The following is a 24,889-nucleotide window of genomic DNA, read 5'->3' as shown; positions in this document are numbered from 1 at the left end:
AAGCTGAAACCCTGAGGTAATTACTACCTGCCCGTCAGGACGTCTCTCTAATGAGCCCCCTTGCTGTCGTGAGCCCCGTCGCAGATGCATTAGCCCCTCAACACTGTTTATAAGGCTCTATCACGCAGACAGAGCCGTATGCACAACTGTAAGAGTGAGTACGTGGAGGGTGGTGGTGTCAGTGAGCTGAGGATAGTGAAAGCCTCTGAGGAGTGTCCCAATTTCCCACTCAGTAAGTGTGAAGAATGACAGATGGGATTCCTTTTTGCACATTTTTTCAGCAGCAAATGCATTTAAGCGCCTTTTTAATGCGAAGCTCTGTATACTGGGTAACTGATGACGTCTCAGCTCCTTTTTTGGTCAGCAGACGGCTTCGCTTCCCCTCAGATATGTCAAGTCATCGCAGTGAGTCAGCAGAGCTCCTCAGTCCAGAGATGTTTCTCTCATGTTGCACATCCAGGCTCCATAGAGGGCCGTGGAGGCACCCTGCTGAATCAGCCATGTAACTCAAGCCACAAAATGAAAGTAATGCACCACAAACAGGGGAGAGACGTTTGGGTGTGTTACATTATAAGCATGAAATTACTGAAACACAGTCCCTGGAGGCGCTGTGACGGGGTCTATGTCAGAGAGAGGGTGCAGGAAGAAGCATCTCGCCGAGGAAAAATAGTTGATTACCGAGCAGGCTACACAGCAATTGACCTTTCTTCTAAAATATGAGTCACTTGCATCAGCCGGTGCAGCCAATATCAAACAATGACGCAAACATTTTACAAGACAACATGCCATGAAATGTGTCTGTGGTTCAATGATAAAAGAACAAGAAACTTCAGAAGAAGTTGGGAGTGACTCACGGCTCCCCCGCTGTTTTCTGCTTCGCAGATGACGGCGGGGGTCTAATAGAGTGAATCCTATGGAGAGAGACAGAGGATTTATCTGCGAGTGGGACGCCACCGAGGAAGATGTGAGAGGGAAAAGGCTGCTCTCTCTGGGGAAAAAAGGTCCCTTTGATGCACAAGGAAAAGAAAGAGGAGATAATGGAGAGCCTTCCTGCCTATTTACCTTTCAGGCACATATGTTTCATAGCCAGAGATTGTGGAATTAGAGAGGAAATGGAAGGCTTAGAAAGGGGCAGAGGACACTAAGTTGGCAGTTAGTGAGAATTATGTCAATATTAGATACTGGAATAGTCAGTTAACAGGAGATGCACTGGCATATATCTATGGTTATGTATCTGCAGTGAGTTTGGTACAGATAGTGGTTGATATTGCCGTAGAGGTCGTGACCAGGCACACTGATAGATAGAGTCGGACTCTATATGCAGGGATGAAGAGTCAAACTGTGGCCCAAAGGGGCTGAGAGGTCCATACAAGTCAAGTCTTTGCTCTGTGGCCACTTCACATATGAATCAGAGTCAGTTTTACATTCCCATGTGGGCCCCTTGCTTTCTTTTTGGTCCACGGTTCAAGTCCCCGCTCTCCTCTCCCTGTCTTCAGCTCTGACGCCTCCTCTTCGTCTTCCCCCTCTTCCTCAGACTTCAGGGGGAGGTGTGTCAGGCTGGGGGCCGCCATCCACCCTCACCACTGCGGAGGGAAAGTAAGAGGAAATATGTCAGGTGCTGGAAGAAGACACAGGTGATATTTGTGGTGATATTTAAATCAGCGGTGGTTCATTTTTCAACATGAACCTTTTTCTTATTCTGCGTCTCCTCACTTGTTCCCACTCAGTCTCCTTGTTCCCCACTGAGCAGCTCCTCTTTAGTAAGAGGGACGTCTTTTGATTAGTTTCTGATTCATGGCCAAATATTTTTCATTAAATTCCTTGCCCACCAAAATACTGACATTCTGTAAGTCCTCCTGCGTGGAACAACTCTGATAATCACACTTTTCCCTGCAGGGGGCCCTGTGGTGTCACTCACTCATCCGAACCTGTTAAACTGGAGTCATTAGCCGGATGAGGATGGGAGACAAATGCTCTCTTTTCCCACAAACCTCTTAACCTGCTGTCAATTGAGAGAATCCATGGAAACGCTTCGGGAATGCAGAGGCGTTTCTGAGAGGACCCCCGAGTCCGGTGGGTGTTTTCTGGTCTTTATAAATGCATCCTTGTGCCAGGGAAGTGTAGTACAAGGGGGTTTATTTTAAAGCTTTAGAAGAGGGGGATTCTTTTGTCGACTTATAACGTCATACCCTCCTTCTGTTTTCATTCCTTTCCCTTCCTAAAAACCTGTATTTTTCCCCATATCTTACTCTCACATACACTTGGGCTGCTGCCTCTCTGCTCACTGTGTCTGTCCACATTGATTCTGTCCAGTGACGGTGCCACAATCCATAGCGCTCCTCTCTCTTCCTTCCTGTTTAAACAGATTCTCTGCAGGCATCATCAGTGACAAAGAGCAGAGAGACGCTGACGCTGGCCAGCGCAAAGCCATCTGTAACACACACGGTTCAGGCATATGCACAGTGTTTTATACCTCAATGCAGCTGTTTCTGAACTGGCGTTGCACCTCATGCTGGCAGAGCAGATATTAATGGCCACATGGCTGTCCGATGTTTTATAGAGTCCAACCTCGTTGCAAGAATCAATACAAGCTGTCTTTCACTGAACCAGATCAATCTGCACTGAAATATGAACTCCCATTCGCAGCAAAGCTTTCTCACCGGCTTCTTCTTTCTTTTTTCAATCAGCACATTCAGGCGAACCTGATTGGACCTTAAATCACGATAAAGCTTTCAAATTATCTGATTGGGATTGAATTTGAGATGGAGCTCCCAGGGAAAAGTTATACAATGGGACTGTTTTACTAATTAAAAAAATGACTTGTTACTAATTTTGCTTCTTTACTTATCTCTCCATGAGGGCAGAGGTTCACTGCACAACTTGTTTTATTACTTTTCCATTTAAACCCCAAATTCCACGGACAGATTACGAGTCAATGGGCCCCTGGAAACAGACACGTAGAGGCCCCTTCGCTCGCAGTCATTTTGCATCTTTTTCGGGGGTATTGTTTTAAGACAATGTTAATTCTTAAAGGACCTGAAAACTTTAAAATTCTGTTACAGAGAAACACTCAATATTTGAAGCAGTTTGGTGTTAGCTGAAATCCTGAACATTCAGTAGTTTGTTAATGCATTCACAGGTAGCTATTTTACTAGCTGTCTGAGGCTAATGTGCTGCTAATACAACATTCTGAGTAACCTAACTATTAATTTACTGTAGGGCTAACTGTTAATGCATTTTATTCTTTAGACTTGACTAGACTCTATGTTCATAGATGAATTACTGTGTCGTACTTCCTATGGAAACTTCTTGTTGATCTTTCACTGAGCTACACTTGTGACTTTGTGACTTCCCAACAAGAAATGCTACAAAAACATTAATAATAACCTAATTTTATCACATTCTTTCACACTGCAGTTTTCAGCCTACTTTTCCTCCTCCATTACATGAACTCAACAATCACAGCTGGGTAACTTTAAATAAAAATACAACACTTAGTAATTTTGTTATATGCAATATTGTTTTAATCTGTTATCGCGCTACTTTGCCTAATTTCCGCAGCTCTTCAGATGCAGTGAAACATTTTACTTCTTTGTGTAGCTCCTGAGTTTAGTTCATGTATCTCCATAGTTCCTGGAAATATTTCCATCACCTCTAAATGAACCTCTAAATGAATGATATCGCTTATGTCTAATGTTGTTGTCATCTAACAATGGTGGGAATACATCCACACGGAGAAGTTTTATCAATCATGAGTCATCGGTCCTCGGTTACTGAAACTGCATTAGTAATTTGTTACATGACTCAGCTACATTATTCCATGTATTATGTTTCACACCTCAGGCTCTCGTCCCAAATCACAAACGTTAAACTAAACTGCGACCCCTCGATAGCAGTTGATGTAGCGTTGCTGTAGTGCTGTACACCTGCTGCTGAAATTGTTTTTTTTTCTGACCGATATTTGCCTTGACTCCATTTTGTGTAGACTGTGAGGTCAAACACAGGACAGAGATGCACGGATGGGCGATGTGAGTGAGGGCTTAGAGTTTTGTTTAAATTTTAAACACATTCAATATGCACGAGTCGGAGGCAGCAGAAGAGGCTGCGGGGGGCTGGGAGGGGTGCTGCACAGATAGACGGCTCTTTTTAATGGAGATGAGTAGACAGAAATGAGGCCGAGGACTCTTCACGAAGGAGCTCACCAGTGACTCATGCAGGGAATACCTTCTCTGAATGTTGTCAGTCAAAACGCGGGACATTTTCATTGCTCTATTTCTTATTTTAAAAGCTTATTTGACTTGTTTTGACTGGAGGTGTTCCCATTATTTTAGCCGGCAGTAAAATATGGTTCGCTGGAAACAGGAAACCCCCTGCGATTATCGTGGATTTATTGTGCATATTCTCACCCTCTCGCGTATTTTAATAGACCCAGTTGCTTGTGGAAGAACCAAGGACGCCCAGCACGAGAGCATTTGCTGCCTTTTTTTAATGGCTTCCGCACTCGCAGACGGTGCTAATGCCAATTAGCACGTGCTAAACACTGATGCAGGATCTGATTTTGAAAGGCAGTGAGACCCGGCCTGGATCCCGTCTCGTAACACCTGCTAATGAGCCAATCAGTTAACGAGGCGACGGGGTTAACGGGGCAGTCATCTTCTCAATGAACCAATCCCGAGCCATTCCTCCAAAAGAAATTCCTTCTTTTCTTCGACGTGCAGCAGGCTTTGTATTTGTCAAGTGGAAGAATGGAAAGGGGGACTCCAACAAAACACAAAAACAAAATGAGCTTTTCTCAAGCCTCATTAGAATGTAATGGGTATCCCAGGAGAGACACAGTGGTGGGGATTGTTCGACGGAGGATTTATCAGCTGTTTGGCTTGTTACACATTATTGTCACTGTATAGCTTTACTATAATTCACAATCAGACTGAAAGGAAACATATGAGATCCTTTAAAGAGAAAGATGGCAAGGGAAGCATGAATGACTGAATGAATAACAAGATCATGACTGAACTTGAGACTTCTTCTTCAGGTAAAAAGCCTCTCAGGTTTATGTGTATAGATCGAGTGAGAACTCTCTCTATTAAATCTCTTTAATGTAAGTGCTATTGGAGTATTGAAGGAAGGCAGACTGTTCTACAGAGGTCACATCTCATTCCTGCAGCACTTGCTTCTATTCTTAAAGCTGTTTAAAGGTTATCCTCTTTTTAAAGCCACTCTGTGCAGATTCCCCACAATGCACCTAGCCTCAATTTTTTGAGTTGGGCAGTGAGTGAAATCTCCTAACTTACGAAAAGATTTGGATGCATCATCGGCACATTTTCATGAATGCTAACAGATCTGAAATCTAGTTAATAAATAATTCCCTAATTTTCACTTTTTTCCAAACAAATTCCATGAAAAGACCCAAACAATAAATTGGTCCAACTAACAAGTATTGTCTCTGAGGACAAAACCGGATATAACTTGTTCCTTTGTGCTATAGACCTCCATTGTTGTCTACTGTCCTGCCACCATAAATATTCACTGCAGCACCAAATGTGTATTGATCTGCGGCTAAAAATAGTCCCAAACAAATACACTATTTCCTCCAGTTTGAGGAACGTTTGCTAAAAACTACAGTGCCCAGCTGTTTAAAGAAACTACGTAGCCTTTTTTTAAGAGTGAAACTATATATCTGTGGCCCATTTTGAATACTTTACATCTTCAGGAGGAACAAGTGGGCTGAGATATTAATGAATTGTTGGTTTTGGTAACTCATCCTTTAAATACAACTATATGATTAATTAAAAGAGATTGGGAAATATTTTACTACATGTTTTTTAGTTTTCTTAAGTCATCTCCATGCATTACAGATAACTGTAAAAACAATAAAACCAAACACTCTGATTCTCCCTCGCAATGCACTGCACTGAGAGAAGTAAATTAAGCGCATGGTAAATTGCTTTATAATAGATCAGTAAAGTGCATCCCTCCAAGCCAAACATGATCTACTGAGTTAATCTCACAAAACCTATTCGATTTTGTCTGGCTTGAAAGACTGTGGAAAAGTTTGTCCTACACACATACAACCAAAATACTTCATGAGTCAAAGAGAGACAAATATAGATATAGAGGAGTAGTAAGAGTAGCAACGGCAAATATAGCTCAAACATATGCAGTTACGCACTTTCCTTATACGTTATATTTGTTGTATGTACTGCACACTAAGATAGAAACTGTGTCAAACGTCTGTTAGCGCTGAATATGTTAGCCTCATATTGATGGTATACCTCCACATTTGTGATTAAAAAGGTATACAGCGAAATGTGTCTAATGTTCAGTGTGCGCCTCACATTCATGTTACTGCAGGGCCTCACTATAATAATCTCTACATTCCTGGAGTCTAACACATCATGAGTGCATATACGATTTGGCCTCACCTATGTGCTCTTGGCAGCAAGGTGTTAGCTCTGCTTCTAGGTGATATATTGTTTTTGATCTCATTCCCCAGAAATGTGTCTTTGCTCTGAGGAAGAAGGCTTTCACAGTGCTGGAAAACCATCACACACCTTCAGAAAATCTCAGCAGAGTATCTTGATGTAATTGATAATGACTTTCTTTGGCAGCTGGGACACCACGGTATGAAGGAGGAATGTGTTCAGACTTGGATGTTAAACTTCTGTGATGAACATAAGGCCAGTCATCACGTATCAAATGTATTTATATTTAACAGATATTAGATGCAAATGTGTTGACTCACCTTTCCATATTTTTCAAAATACACTCAGCGGCCACTTTATTAGGTACACCTGTACAATCTAGTGATATCCAATACAACAGTTCTGCCATAACATCTTTATTTATGGAGCTCATAATGTTCAGTTTTTGGTGATTTTGTCAGAATATGTGTTCAGTTATATGTTTATTAATGAGGTCACGGTTGAAGGTGATGTTGTACTGGACTACATCATACTGAGAGGTGTCCTTTCCATTTACATACATGAGGAGGGGCAGACTATTAGAAACGCCTCTCAATATAACGCAGTCCAGCACAACACCATCGTTCACAATGACCTAAATGCTAAAACATATAATTCATTAACACGTCAACAAAACTGAACATTATAGGAATCCTAAAAGTAGACATTATGTCAGAGCAGTTGTGTTGGGTTGCATTAGACTGTACAGGTGTACCTAATAAAGTGGACACAATATGGCAAATGTATGCAAGAAAGCTACTGTTTTTCTGTTTTAAATCATTCATTTTGACAACAGAATTTAAAAAAAGATAACACAATATGATCGTACCACCACGATACACTACAGTAATACTGGATTTCTGCCGTAATGCCCTGGTTCCATCGTAAATAAAGAGCGAGTTTCAGGCCTACCTATCTGTTCCTGTGTGTGTGAGCGTGAGGGCTGAGCCTGGACTTCAGCCTGGGCCTGCTGCTGCTGCTGCTGCTGCTGCTGCTGCTCCTGCAGACTCTGACTGTCCACCGAGATGCCGCTGTCGCTGTGCAGCTTCTCTCCCTCCGGCGTCACCATCTGGTTGTTTGTAGCCGCACGGTTATTAGCTGCCTGCTTGTTCTGCTTGCAGCTATTCCACCTGTGGAGAAGTGGCATGTCAGAGGAAGATAACAATACGCTCAATATAATTTGGTTACGTGATCCTACCTGAGTTTTATATATTTGGATTTCACAGGAGTTATGTGTCGTATTGATTGAGCTATGATTGTTGACAGATATTGAGAGGCACTGTGGTGTAGAGGTGACAGAAATCTCAGTGAGCAAACAGCCACTATTCTAAACTAAATCACGTCTACTTTCATCAAGTTATTCATTTTCTATACATATATATATATTTTTTTTCTGTCTTCTAGCTTATTAGCTACATTAACTGAGTGCTTCCAAGGGAGCAACTACGTCAGTTTGTTGGGTTACAGATTACGTAAAAAAAAAAAGCCCTGTTCCCGACAAGCATCTACTGTACACAGTAGTATTTCCCTATTTTGTAGGAGTTGGTCCTGGACGCTATCAGAGTTTAAGCTAACGTTAGCGGATTTGGGGAAGTTTAGCCAACATTACCAGAGATAGCGCCATATTTGCCAAACACATCAGTTAGTCTTCATCACCCAAAACAATTTAAACTGAAAACATACTATATCAGCTGGCGGGGATGCTGACTTTTCGCCTGGGAAATGTAGCATAACCTCAATCTGTTAGCACAATATTGTGTATTCAGCCATCAAGAGCATATTTAAGATTCTATGGAGTCAACATTGTGAACCGCGTATTATATGCTGTATATTTTGGGCAGAATAGAAAACTATAATAAGATGCTCATAAAAAGCATGAGAAAGCTTTAGAAGATGAATGACTCGTGGATCAATGTTTAAGATATTCATGAGTGCAGTACAGTTAACACCACCAAGTGTTAATATTACAGAAGTTCACATAATTTGCTGTCTGTTTATGCATGATGTAAGTAGACTACATGAGGTGTACTAGCCAGATGTGTGCGTGACTCTGTTGATAAATCTGGCACTTGAATTTCCCCTGGTCAGCACTTTTCAAACAATCAATGCCTCTAATGAGCTTGTTTACTTGCTTCAAATGTGTTTTAGCCCCGGCTTGTATCTGTCTGTATGAGTGCTCGCATGTGTGGTTGTGTATCCTCGCATATGTGTTTTTGTGTGTGACCTCTGTAATGCATTAAGTGGGTTGGTTTTCTGAAAAACTCATTGTGGTACATTTGATTCTCTAGAATTGGGTCAAAACCCCTTTGAACATGGCAAGCCTGAATATTTCACCAGACACATTACTGCCATTCTTTGGCCCGAGGCAACATCTGTCACTTTATCCAACACCATCTCCATCACCGTTTACCCTCTTTGTGCCAGATTATATTGTGGCTGAGGTGCAAAACCCAATTGTGCTAATGTCTTTAAATACAAAGCAGCTTTTCATCTTCTTTTCTACCAACTGACCTCTTAAAAACAATGTAGGCCACGAGGCCCACCACCACGGCGGCCAGGATGGAGCAGTAGATGGGGATGAGGTTTTCGTTGAGCCCGTGGCCGAGGAAGCGAGGAGAGCCGGCGCTAGACGTGGTCGTCTCTGCTCCTGGCAGCGGGCTGTCGGAGCCATCAGGGAGGAAGTAACTGGTGAAGGAGGGTGGAGACAGACCCATATCGGAGGTAGGAGGGAAATACGTCGGGAGGAGAGGATCTGTGTGGGAGAAAAGGAGCATATGTGAGACTGAGAAAGAAACAAACTTAAGTAAAAATACAAAAGTGTTAAAATATACTTAAAGGTACTCATTATGCAGAATAGCCCATTTCAGAATAATATATATTATATTATAACTATTAACTATTGACGCATACATCATTTTGATGCAAAAGCTGGTAAAAGTCGGGCTAGTTTTAAGTACTTTATATACTGCTGGGTATAATAATACGTCATCAGTTTATTGTGTATTAATAATCTGAATATACAAAGCAACTAGTAGAGGAAAAAAAGTAAAACTTTTCTGGCTCATCTGAACTGTAGTGGAGCAGAAGTATAAAGTAGCAGAAAATGTAAATACTCAAGTAAAGTAAAAATACCTTAGAATTGTACTTAATACAGTACTTGAGTAAATAGTTACTTTCCACCACTGGCCGTTCAGCAGGTGTGATGTTTACCATGGTCACCATTTTAGTTTTGTGTGTTAGCATGCTAATTAGCACTAAACACAACGTGCAGGTGAGGCTGATGGGATGTCATTAGTTTAACAGACAATTTTATAATAAATTTACAAAATGGACAAATTAAAAGTTTGACCTGATGATGGTGTTATGAAAGGTTAAGGGACCACCAAAGTTATTACAGTTCTTACTTAAGGAGATGAATATCGGTACCAAATTCATCCAATAGCTGTTGAAACATTTCACTCAAAACCACAAATCAGTATCAAAGTTCTTAGGATTCATCCTCTGGGCACCATGAATATGTACCAAATTTCACTCCATCCAGAAGATGTTGAGATCTTTCTGGACCAAAGTGGTGGACCAACAGACCAACATCCACAGAGCCTTGCGGTTAGAGAAATCCTATCGTGACAAGACACTTCCATATTTTATCTCTAAGAGCTTTTGTTTTGCTGGGATGTAGTCACCAAGTCCCCAACCAGATGTCTGATACACTGCACACACATGGCAGCTGTTTCTGATAGACAGATGGGTTCTGGCACAAAGAAAAGAAATGTTCCTCGACGAGGGGGGTAAGTATCTGTCACCCACTAGCCCACCCCTCACCAGGCCTGGGCCCTGCACACCAGGTCTCTTCTCACCACGTCCCCATCTATGTGATCTCTGCACACTGCATGACATTAAGGCCATATGGATCCATGTAGAACAAAGTCCGGGGCTTTAGGGAGGTCATCACTTTGAGCGTATCCTTTGCTGAGGCCACAGAGGCAGGGAGGCTCTGTGCTACTGGATGGGTCTGGTTTCTATCATAGATACGCCTGGAAAGACTCATTTTCATAAATTGTCCTATTTCCTCTTTCTTTGTGAGCTCCATTAATGATTCGATGTAAATCCGCATATCGCAGCAGCACCATGCCCACTTTGATGGCTATGACTTGTCCTGAAAACACAGTTTATCCATCAAATCTCTTCTACAGTCCTGTCATGTTATGGTTCTGTTTTGAAAAGCACTGTAAGGAACACTGCAGTGAATCTGTCAGATGGCAGAAAGGCTCAGAGAGTAGTCTGCACATTGTTCCCTCCCTCAGGGTACGGTACAGCAGGCCAAGGAGAGGGCCTGTCCAGCCAACACCAAAACTCCTCTGAGCTCAGCAGCCTGGTGGGGATGGAGAATGTGCAGCCTGGTTCAGATCTGAGCCTGTAATTCCCTGCAGAACCTCAGGCTGCTCCTCATTAGCTTCGTACTGGTGCTCACAGGATTAACCCTGTGGAGACCCCTGAGGCTTCCTTCAAGGCCAAAGACTGGGACGCCCAATCCCAAATACTTTAGGGGGCGTCCTACTTTCAAATTGTTCTGTTTTATAGGGGTGAACGAGTGAATCAGATTACTAACTGGTTGCCACGTATTGTAACTAGAATCAGCTTTCACTCTTCATTGCTGATGCAGTACATTTACTCATTCAGTACACACCTACTACATATATCAATACTAGGTCACTTCTTTCAGTCCACAGCCTACATATTTCAAATCATGGCTGAAATTTTAAAAAGTGTCTTGAAAAGTTAGAAATGGCTCAAAGGGTCGTTTCTCTCAAATAATAAACTCCGCTGGCATCTAGCACTGCAGATACTTTCATGTTATTTGTGCAGGCTTTGAGATATCCGCCTCTTACATTTTTTTGCCTCCACCCCAATTCACTGGAGGTGAATGAAATTGAATTTGTGCTGCTCACAGCATTGAAAAATTACATTTTAATAATTCAACAGCAGTGTGTCTTTCCAGAAACGATGTCCTCGTTACTCCTACAGACCTCACTGTCTGTCACAGGTTTCCATTGGAAAGTACTTCACTGCAAAGACATGATGCTGTTTCATTTTTTTAATGATATTTTCACTGCTTTTAGCAGCACCATTTTCACTCACCTCCACTCTAGTCGAGTGACAGCATAAATCTCTGAGACAGATATCTAAAAAATATATAAACCACTATTGTAATCATTAAGAGATGAATGATTACATGATGGTGTTCACCTACTAGGACACACAGAGAGTTAGTGTCCCATAATCATTTAACTGTTTTGTTGACCAACTGGAATTCTCCCAAAAATTAAATGAGGAATTTGGGGGGGAAATGTATGAAGTGATCGAGGCGTTATCAGTGATGTCATCAGATGACAGTCTGGAAGAAAAACAAAAGTACAGTGGACCATCACGGTCAAAGGCTGTCCACACATATATTCTCTTTTCACTGACATGGCAGATAGTCAAGTTTCTCCGCATTGATTTGTTGCATAATTTAGACGCAGTTACTCGCTCTAATAGTCCGATGGGACCTTGATGGGCAACTTATGTGGACATGAGAAAAACTTCTGTTGGTCGTTAAGAGTCCACGTTGGTCCATCTGTCTGCGTGGTGATGACGGGGCATTCCTGCCTCCCGTGGGAGGGATTGGCTTACTGAAATGGTAGAAAATATCTTTCACGGACAGAAAAATCCAGCACATGTGCGTGCCATACTTAGAAACACAGAAATAATGCAGAGGCCTATTTAAAGCGGTGCTATTGATTCGGATCTGTCTAAAAGGAGGGAGCGCTCAGAGGAACACGGGTGTCTGTATTACATGCATTTGTTGACCTTTCCTGGGATGTAGTCAGGTTTCTTCAGCTCCGCCATACATCATCCAGCTAATGCAGGACTGGCTAATGGTATTAGCAATGCAACACGAGCTCGCAAATACAATAAATTGTGAATGGAAGGTGTGAAAGTGAGTGAAAGTGTGCAGACGGTCTGGCGTTATATACAGTTTGTCAAAGAAGCAGCGGTCCTTACTGCCTTTCCTTTACCACTCTGAGCTATCAGTCATCCTGCACTACTGTTAAGTGCCTTTATTTGGTGCAATGAATGTTCTCCACATGCAGATGTATACATGAATCAGTCGCACCTCAGGACTTGCTGTAAATTGCCTTTCTCATTGTGAGTCTCCTGGGAGTCTACTTCACATAACACCGACTCAATGCAGAGAGTACAGAGTACTCATCTTTATCGTAACTCCCCCTCTTTCTCTCTATTTCTCTGGGCTGAGGTAGAAAACAAATCTGGCTGCAGACCAAAGGATAAACCTGGGCTCCAGAGGCTGCATACCTCTGCTTGAACAGAATGGGAGCTTATAGGCGGCGGTGGAGCTTTAACAATTTCATTTTGGCTTCAGTGGGTTTAAAACACTCATGAAACAAAATAAAACTAGCCCAGGATTTTATGAGCGTGGGGCTGTGTGTGCAGGGAGATGTGTTTATTATCGGGGTGTGGATGAGAGGTAGAGAAAAAAAGATTTAATTTTTATGAGCCATTGAGGTCTTTATGGTGAAGTTAACCCCAGGGTCTTGTGCGGAGGTTGATGTCTTGGCTGCTGCCGGTTCAGGGTGGAGATGAGCAACTATCAGGCGCAGCACATGTACAATGACCTCTTTATCAGCTGCCAAACACTCTCCCTCTGTCTCAGCTCAGCCTCTATCTCAATCTTCCTGTTTGTCGCCTGACGCACACACATCCATCAAACACACGTACTACAAATTATTCAAGTGAGTGCTCTGTCTTCTGTTAGGGAGGGTTAATAGGGAGAGCAGAGGGGAGGGCAGACAGAGAGGCAGAGTGTTAGGGGAGAGTGAGGAGGGGGTGCAGATGAACAGAGAAGCTGCTGTAAAGTGCTCTGATTAGCAGGAGTAATTATACTGCAGCGGTGAAGGCACTGAATGCACACTGGCCACCTTCCACCACTCTGCTAGCCCGGCCACTCGAGGGCCACTGTGGGAAGAGATAGCGAGAGCGAATGAAGAGAGGAACGGGGGATGGAGAGAGAGTGATGAGCGGGGTAATAAAGAGAAGTCTGCCTTTATCTGTTTTTCTAATCTTTCCCTCTCTTGTTTCTCGAGGACAAACACTCAAACGGACGCTCGAGACTGAACTGCACCTTTTTGGAAAAGCTCTACTGCGGCCAAACGGACAGAGACCTTCAATAAAAGATGGAGGAGGTGTTTTCAATTTAAGATCAAAGGCGTTCACACATGTGTGGTGTCCGGAGTTTAATGAAACATTTAGAAGTTAAAGCGCATTTGGCAGAGGGAACAGCATGCATGTGCCGTATTAGCCTGCTATCAGCTGTATTGATTTTGGATGCTCATGAAGAGTGTTTTTGTGTTTGAAGCCGGAGAGGACTAAGCTTGTGAGTTTGTGTGTGTGTGTGTGTGAGTGTGTGTCCTGCAGTCGAGTGTGGGTGCTCATAGAGGTCATTCAGCGAAACCTGAGCATGAGCTGAAGAAATCCCAGGACTCATATCGACCCCTCAGCATAGAATACCAGCACAGCACATATGCTGCAGGTCTCTCTGTCTGTTTTCATCTCTATTTCCTTCTCTCGCTCTCTTTCTGCCTCTGTCACCGTATCATGTAATTGACACTAGGTGACAGCTGGATATGAACCGGGGTTTAGGGATTTGAAAATACCCCAATCATATCTTTTTTACCACTTGCAGAAAAGAGAGAAAGGCAGCAGGATAGGAATTAAAAAATACTTTCCTCGTGTAACAAATACACAGACAGCATGGGAATTCCAGCGAGGCAGCTTCCTGTTTGCTGCGGAAAACATATCTATATGCACTGTCATCATAGACCACCATGGAAGGCCTGGAAACATCATCACCACCACATGTGACTACAGCCATTACCCACAGGCCCACTGGTGCTATATGACAGGGCTCTCCTTTCAAACGGACGTCCCACAAGGTCACTTATCGTGCCATCACCAGTCGCCACCGTCACTGCTGCTACATAACTATTGCCCAGGACAAGACGGGTCAGAGGTGAGACCAGCTGCATGGGTGGGCGCTAAATGGGCAGCAAAAGGCTGTATTGTGGCCTGCTGTACATCAGATATGTCTAGAATACAGTAGATATTCTGGGTGTGTCGTTGGGCATAGGGTGCAGTTTGTTTTGATAGCTGTCAGTCCTGTCATGTTACAGCCTCATGGGTCTTTCTGAGTGGACATGGCTTCCTCCAGTCTTGCTGAGGAACAAGACTTGGCTTCCCCATATATCTAACCAAGACTTACGCTAATGTAGTCAGCGTAAGTCTTGGTTAGATATATGGGGAATCTGGGGTCTTTGCTTCCAGGACTGCAGTATCCTACAGAGATTCCAACTTCAGACTTGCTGCTTGATTCAGGAAATCTGAATACTGCAGTGATGATTATTTTGCTTCTGTCCTATATATGATTAACATTTTGATCTTGAGCTGGCACAGAAGTGGCCATCGCCTGGTTACATAACACAACTAAAGCATGTTAGCATGCTAACATTGGCTAATCGGCATAAACCACAAAGTACAGCTAAGCCTGATGAGAATGTCATGAGTTTGGTCATTCACCAAAGACAAATTTGAATTCTGGCCTGATGATGGCGCTAGATGAAAAGCTGAGATCATCAGAGTTATTACAATTCATACTGAGGGTGACATGAATGGCTGTACCAAATTTCATGGCAATCCATCCAATGGTTGTTGAGATATTTGAGTCAAACAGACGGACCAACAGACTGTTGTCATTAGAGTCACACAGAGATGTTGGAATTAAAGGTGGTAAGTCATCGCCTGTTATTAGCCCTTCTTTCACCTCATCTACCTTTACTGCTCTTATCTTTCCCCAGTGCATTTCTCCACTGCCTGTCAGTGCTATTACAGTCCAGTAAAAGAGCAATTTACACCCTCCATGGGGTGCTACCACATCCACTGTACTGCAACAGGGTGTTGACAGATTTTTGAGGTTCATTAACTTGGTAGATCCAAATACCTGTCAGCGTCCGAGGCTGTGAAATCCCAACCAAGTCAGCCTTCTAAAGCAGCTCATCTAAAACCCAACATTCATATTCAAAAGCATATCAAAATGTTCATTTAAAACTGGTAATGCACTCAAGAGATCGATAAAAGGCCCTGCATTAGCAAGTGCTCCTGCTGTGAAGAGTTTTCTTCGAAGCATTTAATCATTCCGCAACGTGTCTCTCGTGCATTAAAATAACCCTCGTGGAAGGAGAAGCGCATTTCCCACGAACAAACCACAAACTTCTTCGGAAATCAGCCTGGAAAAGTTTGTTTTTGTTTGCGAGTACTGACGAGTCGAGCCTTACTCTAGAGTCCTCACTTATCTGATGTTGCTTTAAAGAAAGATAGCAGATTTCTATCACGGAAACTGAGAGCAACACCACCTAAGACATTTTACCTCCCAGACTTGAGCCCGGTTGCCCCCTGATGAGGTCAATTTCATGCCTCGTCCGGCCTGAGAGAATTTACAGCTTCCTTGGTTACAAGCTGCCTCTGCTCTTGGATACCAGGAGCTCGACTCCTTGCACGCTGCCTTCTGCTTTGTGGGAGACCAGATTATTCATGTGTGTTGACACTGCAGGAGTCTTTGACCTTTTAATGCTAAAACTTTCAACTTCCTGCCATTTGAAAGCCTGACCAGCAGTGACCTCTGACTGTTATTGAGACATGTATGATGGCTTTAAAAATGTGTGCAGAATGTGGTCTGCTGTTGTCCTCTTTCAAGGGGGCTTTCACACCTAACCCATTTGCTGCAGTTCAAACAAACTCTGGTGCGTTTGCCTGTTTGGTTCAGTTCATTTTGGCTGGTGTGAACGCTGTCACTTCAACTCTGATATGGACCAAACAACACAGCAGAGTGCAGCTTATTTTAATTAGGGCTGTAATCAATTACTGTTTTAGTAGTTTGGTTTCATTTTCAATTCAATTGTATTTATTAATGACAGAAGTTATCTCAGGACAGAAACCTCGAGCAGAAGCAGGCTCTGGGTGGGCAGTCGTCTGCCTTGACCGGTGGGGTTGAGAGAGAGAGAAAATGTGAAAAATCACAATTTCTCACTATCTCAATTTAGTTCAATGTTTGGCATTTTTTCTTGTAAAAACACAGCCACGATTCATCGATAGTCAAAACCAGTTAATGCCAGTTAATTTTCATCATTTCAGAACTAGTTTAAACTTCTACATGAGTCTACGTGATGCTGGTGAGGCACGATGACCCCGTGGTTTGTTTGTGATAAGCCTGTCTGAACACGAAATGGACCAAAACAACAATATAGCTCTTTCTTTTCTTTGGTCACGACCGAGTTACCTGAACTAAAGGTGTGAAAGCGACCTGAGTGTGTTGCAGACTTACTATGACAGACGGAGTCACTGTCCGGTGTGCACACAGCCAGCTGTATCTCAGTTTCCTCATCACAGATGGTGCAGGGCAGACAGGGGTCCAGGGAGCTTTCCCGGTCAGAGAAGGTATCGTCCACACACTCCTCACACACCGTGTCGTGATTGTGATCGCAGTGCGCGAACACACCCTGGCCTGCCGGGCACACCGTACATGGCTGGCATTGTTCTAATACCGCGTCGAAGAAGTAGTTGTAGTTGCAGACGCAGATGGCGTCGTTGGAGTCGGTGCAGGGCGTCTCCATCCGCATCAGGCCGGTACACTCGGTGCAGGGCCTGCACTGCTCTGTGTGACTGTAGTTCTCTGAGTAGGTCTCACCTGCAGACGAGAGGACAGGTCGACGGAGACGAGACAGAAAAATGAGAAGGAAATGAGAGAAGGGGGCAAAGAGAAAAGGAGGTTAGAAGATGGAGAGCGCAGGAAACACGAGGAGATAAACAGAGGGATAAACAGTGAGTCTAATGACATTAATCATGTTTACTGCACATTCATTAGAAGGGAGGACACATTGATCCACTGGGCTCTTAGTGATTTGTGCTCCGGGACGAGAAAGGTGCTCTTGTTGGGGAGCGAGTCAAAAGCCTGCTGCGCTCATTACGATATCGATCCCAATGTGTTTGTGCTGCGCTGAGTAAACTGCTTTAATCTCATACGCACAGAGGGAAGTGCAGGTGCATCGACAAGCTTACACTGATGCACAGATGATAAACACTTGTATTTAAAAGTGATGAAGCGATCACTTGGGTATATTCAAAGGCTTTAGCTCAGCCATTCTGACAAAATGAGGCACTTCTGGGTACATTTTTCATTCACATTGATTCATATAAACTCATCTAAACACATAGATTTTGGATTACAATAATATAATTTATCTCTTTCATACAAGAGAAATATTTGGAAAACAATCACACTTTGTGCTGTTTAATTTGTTAATAATAACTATATTGTTCCTGTGTAGAATATTTGGTTTGACCAAATAACCTAAAAATGTTCTTGCTAATGATTAATTCATTCATTCAGTCAGTTTAGATGAAGCTATTAGCCTTTGACATATTTGTTTATCAAGTCAACGTTTAACTTTTCTAGCTTTGAACAATAAACTTTCTCAGTAAACAGCTGAAACAAAGAGCGAGCACTAAGAAGCACTCATCAACTAAATGTTTGTCTTTTACAACTTGAAGGGAGAGTTTGACTTTCTGGAAAATGCACTTATTCGCTTCCTTGCCAAAAGTTAGATGAGAAGATCGATACCACTCTCATGTCTGTATGCCAAATATAAAGCTTTGGCCAGCACCAGGTTAGCTTAGCTTAGCATAAAGACTAGAAGTTCTGGTTTGTGTCAAACATTCAAACTTCACTGCAGTACATAATTTTTTTTTAAGGCTTGTGAGCAAAAGAGAAAACAGACCACAGTTGAGTTGTGCAGAACAGGAGGAGGTAAAAGCCATGCTGACTAATTGCCTGCTGCTTTTCAATTACTTCAAACACTTCAGATTTGCTCTCCACGAACATTCTGCATCAGGAGGATTTGGGAGAGTTCATCACTGAGGAAGTGATGACCTGAAATTAGCTTATTCCTACACCGAGAGTTCCTAGGGGCACAAAGTAATCTATTAATATTGCATGTTCATATAGAATTATTTTCAGATATAATTGGATGCTTGCTGAATTATGCATACAGTTGAGGGCGGGGGGGGGGGGGGGTCGCCTGTGAGTGTGTTTTAGTGGTTGAACGAGATGGAAGTGGAGTCGAGAGGCTCAGATTCACTACAGACACACTGTTCTCCAAATCCCATTTTACTTTTTTTTTTGTGGCGTGCTTAACATGAGAGCGGTCATCTTGCAGGAGCTGCAGTGCCGAGAGAAACGACACAGTGTGGGACGTTTTACTTCCTGCTGCATACAGAAAACATTAGAGGGGGGGCAGGAAGTTCTGCATCCACCATCCAGCACAAACGCTTCACAAAATCAGAGTATGAGACAAGAATGCATGTCGAGACAGCTTTGTAAACTCTTAAATTGACACCAGAGACCGCCTGTTTCACTCTTGATTGCGCAAAATGAAGCAAGTTAACACTTTAAAAACTTTGCTTAAATGCTCTTTGTCTTACAGGGAAATAAACTGGTGTGGCTGTAAATAAAGCCACATGTCTGTGTGCATATGTGGGACTTTTTTGCGCAACTCTTATCTGCATATGCATATGTCTGAGTGTGTGTTTTCCATGAGAACTGCTTAGTGGGTGTCGTGTTGAACAACAGCATATTGTCAGTGTGAAAAGCCCTGCAGCAATGTCCCAGCGCTTGCGTTGCGTCGTAAGCGGCTCTGGCAAGTAAACACTGGCACAGACTGAAGCTCTAAACACCTTGTAAACAGCAGCACAGCTAAGAAGCCGTAGACGAAGGCTGTCACATTATACAGGCAGGCTGAGCGGAGCAGACGGAGGTAATGATTTAGAGACAGGTCGGGAGTAGGCAGAAAGACAGATCAACAAGCCCAACAAGCAGGAGTGGCTGCTCAATTTGCTGGAATGAATCTGGCGACTGTGACTCAATCGGAAACAGTCTTTGAGGGTGGTCTGGAGAGTCCAAGCCGAGTCTAGGAAACATGATTTAGAGATCAAAGTGTTGAGGAAGTGCTGATGTACGACTGGAAGGGGAAGGGTCAGGGGAAATGGGGCAGTCGGGGATGTAAGTGAGTTCAGTTTCCTTCTTGGATAGACACAAACGACGTCAGATTCTGTGTTTTTTTCTTCTGTCTATCTGTCATCACCCCTTTGCTCTTATTACTGTCTGGAGGCAGAAGTCTTAGAGGACAGTGACACTGACGGAGCGCTCCAGACCCGGACAAATAACAGACCTCAGAGGCGAACAATTATTTGAATTTGTGAGCTTGAAGCTTTTGTTTTCTTTGCAGTCAGGCTCGACCAGCAAAGCTCTCCTCATTCATTTCAATTATCCCACAGCGCGCAGGCATCCTTGCTAATTTTAACCTGCACACACAAGCCCCTTTCCAGTCCTTGTGTGTAAACACGTCTAAACGCGACCATGTGCACCGAGGGTTCAACAGGCGCAGGAGAGGAGTGTGTGTGTGTGTGTGTGTGTGTCTAATTTATGTGTCAGCACTTTCATCTGAAGACTAAAAAAAGAAAATAAAAGGCCATCAAGAATCAGACGGAGTGTCTTCTTTAATAAAATATGGTCCTTTTTCTAATTGCCCCCAATTGAGCGATGATCAGAGCACGTCAGCAATCCGAGTTTTCATGTTCAGCAGTAAAGACGGCCATTGGTAAAGGGAGACGTGGCTGTGTACCGGGGGACGATGCACTTAAAATGTGCCCCTTCAGCCCCATGAAGACCCCCCCTCCAAACACTGATGTGTTTCGGTCCCATTAGTGTCATCAATAATGTAGCGCTGGACGGCCTTGGAACTGCCTGGTGATCTCCACAATCAGCACTTTAGGTGTAAGCTTTTAGCGAGGACGGCCAGTTCTCCCGCAGCGCGTCAGGGTCCACGTTTCGGCGGAGACACCATTTTCTTCCTGACCCTCTGCTGACTGCAGATAAATTACCGACATTTAAAGCTGCGTGACGGCTTTATTTGCCTTTTGGAACATGCAACATTTTTGTGTGTAATTATCGCCCTGCTTCATTGGTCCACTTAGCTTCCCTCCAGATTTGAAACAGGTGTTTTAGGATATTACCAAAGCTATTATTAAGAGACCAAAGGAGGAAAGATGTAATTTGACAATCAACAGTTTCTCTTGTATCCTGCGCTGAGCTTTTGTTTTTGGTGTTGGTGTTCGGGGACCATGTAGGGAAGAAGCTTCCTCTGCCACTGCCACAGAGGACCTGCCAGAGGAAAATCTCCATTTCCCCTTTCTTCATCCCTCATGATCCGACATTGGAAGCGATTCTTGATGCTCTGTTCCAGACGAGGCTGTGATTCTACTTTCCTTCCTCCTTTAAATCCCCAGTGAGCCCCGGTCCAGTCGGCCAGCGGGGCTCTTCTTTAACGCTACATTGACTCATGAGGCTCTGCCTTTTTTCTCTCAGATCTTCAGTCAGTTTGCAGGGCAAGTTTTCCTGAATGGTTCACTAAGTGAGGCAGGTCCGGTTGTCTCGTCTCTCGTGACAGCAGAGAAAAGTGGAGGAGACTGATAAATATTTCAGTGCTGCTGACGCTGGCACTCGTCCCGAGTCGGGATCGGGACGCCATGAAGGAGAGGGGGGGTGTTCCACTGTCAGGAAGTGGGGAATTAAGGGGGGTCGTAGTAAATAAAGATTCACCCATATTTAACATGAAACAGGAAATGGATGTGTTGAATTTTACTCTTCAATTATTCATTTCTGCACTTTAGAGAATCTATTTATAGCAGTTTTCCAGGTAAGGTCGACGTTTCGGCCTCTAACTTCCATATAAATCTCACTCAGCCTTATTTTAGTGTTTGTGCTCCTGTGGGCTGCAGGTACATTAAGATTTTATCTGCTGAAACAAAAACAATATTGAAACCAATGAGAATGCATTTGCACCGGAAATTGAATGCAACCTCCTGGGTATTTGAGCTTAATTGTTGAGTGTTTATCAGCGATGAATACTGTTCCTGTACTGCAGAGCAAGATAATTGTTCACTGTTAGAGGCACAATAGGCTTTTCAATATGGTTTAATTAGCAGGATCAAATGAGTAAAGATGCATTGATGTAACAGTATGCATGATGAATGAGCAGATCGTGCCCTTTGGTGCCTGGTTCTCTAATACCATTTTATCCGCTAATACAGACGATGAGTCATAGCAACAGGGAGAGGGGGGGGGGCTGGCTGAGGAAAACGAGTACAGGATGGAGAAAAGAGGAGGCACGACACAAGTTTGGGATTCGCTGGTGTGTGGTGGCATGACAATAAAAAAACACCCATCAGAAGTACAGTCCTGCGGGTCAGTCCACATTACAGGAAAACAGAGCCGCGGTTTACGTCCACGCATCGTCTGCCACTGTTTACGGCAGGAATATGAAAAGGAATATGTGGAGGATGAATTCCTCCTGACGTCAAAGCAAAGATAAAGTCCAGACGCTTGTGAAGCTGCGACGTGTTTCTCTACAGACTCCAGGCAACTCCACTCCACCAATTTCCTGCTCCAGTCTGTCACATGCAACGTTTGATGATGACTACTAATTACTCTGCTCACTCACCCTCCATCTACTGGTGTGACTGGAGTTTTAACCACACTGATGCAAAAGCACGAGAGGTCCACTTTACTTCTCTTATTTTTGCACACAGCGAATGCCTAAATTTCACGCCGCTGCATTGACTTTGTTTGCCATTTGAGTTGGTTTATGTGAAATTGACTTTTAGTGCTTTTCTTTTTTTTACCCGGTGGCGCTCTGCATGTAGAGAACTGGCCCCCCGTCCCTGCACACATTGCTACAGCTCGAGGGGAAGAAAAAAAACTTCAAACGGGTGAAATATGCCAGACTTGAGATCCTTAATAACGTAACACACCACGGAGATTAGCATCTGTTGTGCAAAGAAGTTCACAAGTTCAAGTATAATCAGAGTATCAATTTTCTTTGGTCAAAAAGCGTTTGCTCAAGAGATTTACGCAGCGTCTTGTTTACATGCACCATTTGCCAGCGTTTACACGTGTCGTCTGAATGGATTAATGCAATCAATCAATGTTCAGAGCTAAACGTCCAAACAAGCCTAATTTTGGATTTCTGCTCTGCGTCTGTCACAAACTCCCACAATTAGCATGCGCACAAGCTCATAACAGGTAAGTAACACGTTTGTCTCGTCCCAATTCTTCAGCTCCACCTGAACTATGCGGTGATGCTCGTGACCTATACTTTGACGTTTACATAGCGCTCTGACATACACCAACATCTGAAAGGGCAAAAAGAGCTGCAGGAAGAAGACATTTGTTTGCAGCATTTGCTCTTCTTCTTCTTCTTCTTCTTCTTCTCTGAGGCGTTGGTGGTGTTGGCACCTCTCCCAGCCCTGGTCTGTAGAGCGAGTGCTAATGGTTCACAGCCTGAGCCGGGCTGTAAGCGACCACATTTGGACCCACTTACAGGCATCAAACATATGAATTCCTGCCTTATATCTCGGGACACTCGATAAAGCAAAAGCAGACACTTCATATAAATGAGCAAATTGAACAATAGGAGTTTGTTTTGGCTTTAACGTTGCTTTTGTTTGGAGGTCAGGGTCCGAGCTGCTATTAAAGGCACAGAAAATGAATGCTTTTGTATAAATAAAGATGATGTAAGTGCAGAAACTTTGCATTGATCGGGTGTGGGTGTGTGTAATGCTGGTGATGACATACAGATTGTTTCCAGATTGAATTTAATCCTTTTACATTTGACACATTTCAGGAAGTGGAGCTTTAGCAGTTTTAGCATTTTGGTGTTAAAAGTTAGTTCTCTAATGTATTAAAGGGTCAGTTCACCCAAATGAGTGACATAAAAAACATATTTTGCCCTAATTATGAGCAGATTTCATTGGAACCACATTGTACCAAAATTGTTGGCAGTGACGTCGATGGATGCTGTTTGTGGGAAGACGTGTTGCTGTCGAGTGTTTTAAATGTAATTTATTATTAGTTATTAGAACACCACAAATTTTAGAGGCAGAAAACCTCAGAACATAAAACTGACAATTTTATAATAAGTTGTTGTAAGTTGTTGTAACTTTTAGTATTTACCTGAAATTGGTGATTATCTTACTTATTTCCAAGATTTTACTGAATGAAGTATTTTACTCTTACAATCTTCTGTCTATTGCAAACTTCTAGGAGGACAAATAAGTAAGTTTTAGTACAATAAACTGACAATGTCAGTAATTTGTGGGACATCTTTTGCAAAAGAAACTTGTTTCCAAAAATCCCTTTGGCTGTGCTTCTGTTTCGTATAAATACTCAAGAGTTTCTCTCTTCCTAATAAGCCATCGAGCGTGCAGTTATAAATTGTAAAAGTGTTTGTATAACATTTCATGAAGTCTAGTTTATTTTTAATACATGGACTGTGGTCCAGACTCTTCACATGCCTTTTTCTGAGTGAGCCAAAGGCATTTCTCCCAACCTGGCAACCCAGAAGTTGTTTATATTAATGGCTAATAACTGATTATTGTTTAATGATTTTATCAACCTTTAAGTTCACACTTTTTATTTGAACTCTTTGGTTCATTGGTTGAACTGACTTTCATCAGCTCATGTACGAGTTAGATGTAAACAAAGACAAAACGCTCCACTCACTGTCCAAACACTGGGAGCAGACCGTCTGCTTCGCGCCGCATTTCCTCACCACTCCCTCCCCAGGTGGACACTGCTTGCAGCATTCTCCATTTTTGGTGTACTGGCCGGAGTCGCAGGGGAGCAGCACCGCCCGCTCCGTCTTCGACGCCATCACTAACGCCACCTGGCACAGCGGGACAACGGTACAGCGCGTCAGATCTGCACATGCGCACACTCACAGAGAGAGAGAGAGAGCAAACTTTCACAGCTTAAACACACGCAGCAAAACAAATTGATGAAAATGGGTCCCAGGTGTCCAACCTGTTGCTCACATCCAACCGCTATCAGGACTCATCATAAATCACGTCGTCCCCGCCTGAATGAGACGCACTTTCAAGGAGGCAGTCGTCTAAACAGCCTTAATAGCCCCCCCCCCCAGGCACATCAGCTCTAATAGTAAACTTCTGACACGCTGCAGGAACCATAAAATCATGTGTGCGCGACATTATACACATGCCCGTCCTAATTACTGTCTTAAGGTGAGAGTAGCTGGACGTCAACCCCTGCTTCCGATCAGCCGTGACACACACACACACACACACACACACACACTTGTTCTTCTATACTTGTGAGGACTGTGGGATTAGTGCATTCCCTCCCACCTACCTCCTCACTTTAATCAAACCCATCCCCTGGCTTAGATACAAGTCTAACTGTAACC

At 43.3% G+C, this 24,889-nt stretch overlaps 1 protein-coding gene across 1 annotated transcript in view; it reads right to left on the bottom strand.

The window, feature by feature from the left end:
• Positions 1 to 1,530: 1,530 nt before the first annotated feature.
• Positions 1,531 to 24,889, bottom strand: part of ngfra (nerve growth factor receptor a (TNFR superfamily, member 16)) — a 25,339-nt gene continuing 1,980 nt past the window's right edge. Inside the window, exons 2-6 of the mRNA XM_070923808.1 lie at positions 24,190 to 24,352; positions 16,897 to 17,259; positions 8,973 to 9,213; positions 7,374 to 7,591; positions 1,531 to 1,583 (exon numbers count right to left, since the gene is read on the bottom strand). Coding sequence (XP_070779909.1) covers positions 1,531 to 1,583; positions 7,374 to 7,591; positions 8,973 to 9,213; positions 16,897 to 17,259; positions 24,190 to 24,352 — 1,038 coding nt within the window. The remainder of the gene's footprint in view (positions 1,584 to 7,373; positions 7,592 to 8,972; positions 9,214 to 16,896; positions 17,260 to 24,189; positions 24,353 to 24,889) is intronic.

Source organism: Enoplosus armatus, chromosome 17, assembly GCF_043641665.1.
Source record: "Enoplosus armatus isolate fEnoArm2 chromosome 17, fEnoArm2.hap1, whole genome shotgun sequence".
NCBI lineage: Eukaryota > Metazoa > Chordata > Actinopteri > Centrarchiformes > Enoplosidae > Enoplosus > Enoplosus armatus.
This window is presented reverse-complemented; position numbering and strand designations above follow the sequence as displayed.